The sequence below is a fragment of the Arachis hypogaea genome, chromosome 2 (assembly GCF_003086295.3).
Source record: "Arachis hypogaea cultivar Tifrunner chromosome 2, arahy.Tifrunner.gnm2.J5K5, whole genome shotgun sequence".
In the NCBI taxonomy this organism is placed as follows: Eukaryota; Viridiplantae; Streptophyta; class Magnoliopsida; order Fabales; family Fabaceae; genus Arachis; species Arachis hypogaea.
In genome coordinates this window covers 96,275,340-96,278,478 of record NC_092037.1, presented here as the reverse complement: position 1 = coordinate 96,278,478, position 3,139 = coordinate 96,275,340, and the positions used below count along the sequence as shown (strand labels likewise).

At 37.9% G+C, this 3,139-nt stretch overlaps 1 protein-coding gene across 1 annotated transcript; it reads right to left on the bottom strand.

Moving 5' to 3' along the window:
* Positions 1 to 1,669: 1,669 nt before the first annotated feature.
* On the bottom strand, positions 1,670 to 2,519 carry LOC112728772 (uncharacterized). Its single transcript, XM_025779063.1, has 3 exons — positions 2,211 to 2,519; positions 1,926 to 2,099; positions 1,670 to 1,831 (listed from the first exon to the last, which is right to left on the bottom strand). The coding sequence occupies exons 1-3, from the start codon at positions 2,517 to 2,519 to the stop codon at positions 1,670 to 1,672; spliced, it is 645 nt and encodes a 214-aa protein (XP_025634848.1).
* Positions 2,520 to 3,139: the final 620 nt, after the last annotated feature.

Genomic DNA, 3,139 nt, shown 5'->3' with positions numbered 1-3,139 from the left:
ATTTAATACTATTATTTATGACTAAAGGAATAAAAATAGAGGTTTAAAAGTTTGAAATAAGATTTAAAACTCATAAAACCATGTTTGCTGGAATAGGGGACACGCGTACGCATTGTCAAAAATTCCATGCCACGCGTACGCATGGACGTGCGTTTTTCAAAAAAAAAATTGATTCAATAGCAAGCTGCAGAATTGAAAGAAAGAAAACAATTTTTGGTTCAAATCTTCCAACACCCATAACTTCTTCAATTTAATATATTTTTCATCCGTTCTTCGAATGGCATAAACTTCACGAACTCAAATTTTCATTTAAAACAAGTTGGAAACAAATTAAGGATCCGAAAGCTAAGTTATAACTCGCCGAAGTTCGGCCCAAAACCAAGTTTTGCTAAACTCCCCAAACCTCATCTTCATTCAAAAGTTCTATTCTTTTCACTACCAAACCTACCTGTTTCAACACAACATGCCCTTCCTCATCATCACAACAATCACCACAATAATCATACCTCAAATCATCAACAAATTCATCAAATCACCACTAACCATCAATCATCATCAACCATATGTTTACATCCTCAAATCATTAATCAACAAACTTATCAATTCACCAACTAGTTAACAAGCACCAAACCAAAACCAACTAGTTAACAAGATACTAGGCAATAATTATATACACATACATTCTAACCTATCTTATGGTCATCTAGCCTAAATTTTCACAGAACATTATATTTTAAATGCACGAAACCTAAACTATACCTTGACTGGTTTTCTCGTAATGATCAAGGCAACTTATTAAAACCAACACAGCCCCAAAAACCTCAACAAAATACTAGTGTTAAGCTTCCTCCAAGTTTCAATATCCACAATTTCAAACTCCAATTATTTATTCACAACCTAATGCACATTCATAACACATATACACCCAATTTAATACCCAAAGCACAAATTCAGAATATTTAGATAGAATTATAATATCATCACCTTACTCAAGCTTCACATAAGTAAGAGTGAACGTTTTCCTCAATCTAATTGGATCCTAAAACATCAAAGAGTAAAGAAATTCAATACCTCCACTTAATTTAATGAAAATTGGGGAAGAAGAGGATGAGAGTGAATAAGCTGGTTACCTATGAAATTGTTCCAGTAGAAACGTAGAGCTCGACGTGGTGGTCGCGTGGCTGTAAACGGTGCGACGATTGGAGCTCGGACGGAGGAGTTACAGTGATTTAAAATCAACGTAAGGGTTAGGAAATTCTTTCTTCTCCTCTCCCCTGTGTATCTTCAGCGCTAGCTTTGCTGAATTAAGGAAGAAGAGAGCTTGGGTTCACTTAAGTGCTGGGCCGGTTGGGCTCATGGGTTCGGATTGGACCCGGTTCAACCGGTTTGATCCTTTCGGTCCAATCCTGGGCTGAATTCTTTAAATTTAGTGTCAAAATTCTCATTTCAATGAGCTCGATCCTAATTTAATATAATATTCATATTTCTAATTTTATTTATTAAAAATTAATTTATTGGATAATTATTTACTAATTTAATGGGGTTTACATCCTACCCACCTAACAAAGGATTTTGCCCTCAAAATTCAAATTTAGTTACCTGAAAAGAGATGTGGGTAGTCCTTCTGCATATCTGATTTGGGTTCTCAAGTATGTTCCTCAATACCAGCTCAACTCCAAGCTACTTTTACCAGTGATACTTCTTTCCCGCGCAATCTTTTGACGCTAGTATCATCAATTCTCACCGGGATCACTGGAAGTGTTAGATCTTCTCTCACTTGAATCGGTTCCGGTTCCAGAACATGACTTGCGTCAGGAGTATACTTTCGAAGCTGTGATATATGAAACATGTCATGCAAGTTCGAAAGATACGGTGGTAAAGCAATGTTGTAAGCCACCGGCCCAATTCTTTTTAGGATCTCAAACGGTCCAACGGGAATTCAGTTTCTTAGTCTTAATGGCTCTTCCTACTCTAGTAGTTGGTGCAACCTTCAGAAAAACATGCTCCCCTTCTTCAAACTCCAAAGGCTTTCGCCTTTGATCAACATAGCTCTTCTGACGGCTTTGGGCTATAAGCATTCGGCTACAAATTTTCTTTATCTGCTCAGCAGTTTCAGCTATCATCTCAGGCCCTAATAAGCTTCTTTCTCCAGTTTCATACTAACATAGCGGGAATTGACATTTCCTGCCATATAAAGTCTCATACAGAACCATTCCAATGCTCGCAAGGTAGCTATTATTATAAGCAAACTCCACTAGTGGCATATACCGATTCCATCTTGCCGGCTGATCCAAAACACAAGCCTTTAGCATATCCTCCAAGGTCTGGATAGTTCTCTCTGATTGACCATCTGTTTGAGGGTGATATGCAGCAATCAAACTTAACTGGGTCCCAAATACACGCTGAAAGGCTCCCCAGAATCTTGATGTGAAACAAGGATCTCTGTCGGATATAATGGTGGAAGGCACGCCGTGCAATCTGACAATATCTTTGATGTACATTCGAGCCAATTCCTCCATTGTGCAACTTATCCGGATAGGGAGAAAGTGAGCTAATTTTGTTAGTCGGTCCACAACCACCCAAATAACGTAATAACCAGTCTGAGTTCTAGAAAAACCTGTCACAAAATCCATTGTGATACTTTTCCATTTCTATTGTGGAATCTCTAAAGGCTGAAGGGTTCCTGATGGTCTCTGATACTCAGATATTGATATATTTTGGTGCTTCCTGGATGGATTGAAAACCCGCTCTTATGAGCTTTCTTTAAGATATCTTGTCGCAGGTCTCCGACATCTGGCACAATAATTCGGTTCTTGAACCTCTAAAAATCATCCTTATCTTCTGACACTCTCCACTGCTTTTCCTGTTCAATTGCCGGTAATACTTTACGTAACGCTTCACCATCATAACGAGTCTTCAAAAGTTCTTATTTAAAATCACTTGAAATTCGCAACTGACTCAAACATAGAATTCCAGATTCTTCCCTAACTCCCAGTTTCAAACCTTGAAATGCCTTTAGTAACTCTTCTTCTCGTAGCATCATCCAAGCTGCATATAAAGATTTACAACTCAAGGCGTTCGTCACAATGTTCGCTTTTTCTAGATGGTAATTCAATTTAAAATCATAGTCTTTCAGAAG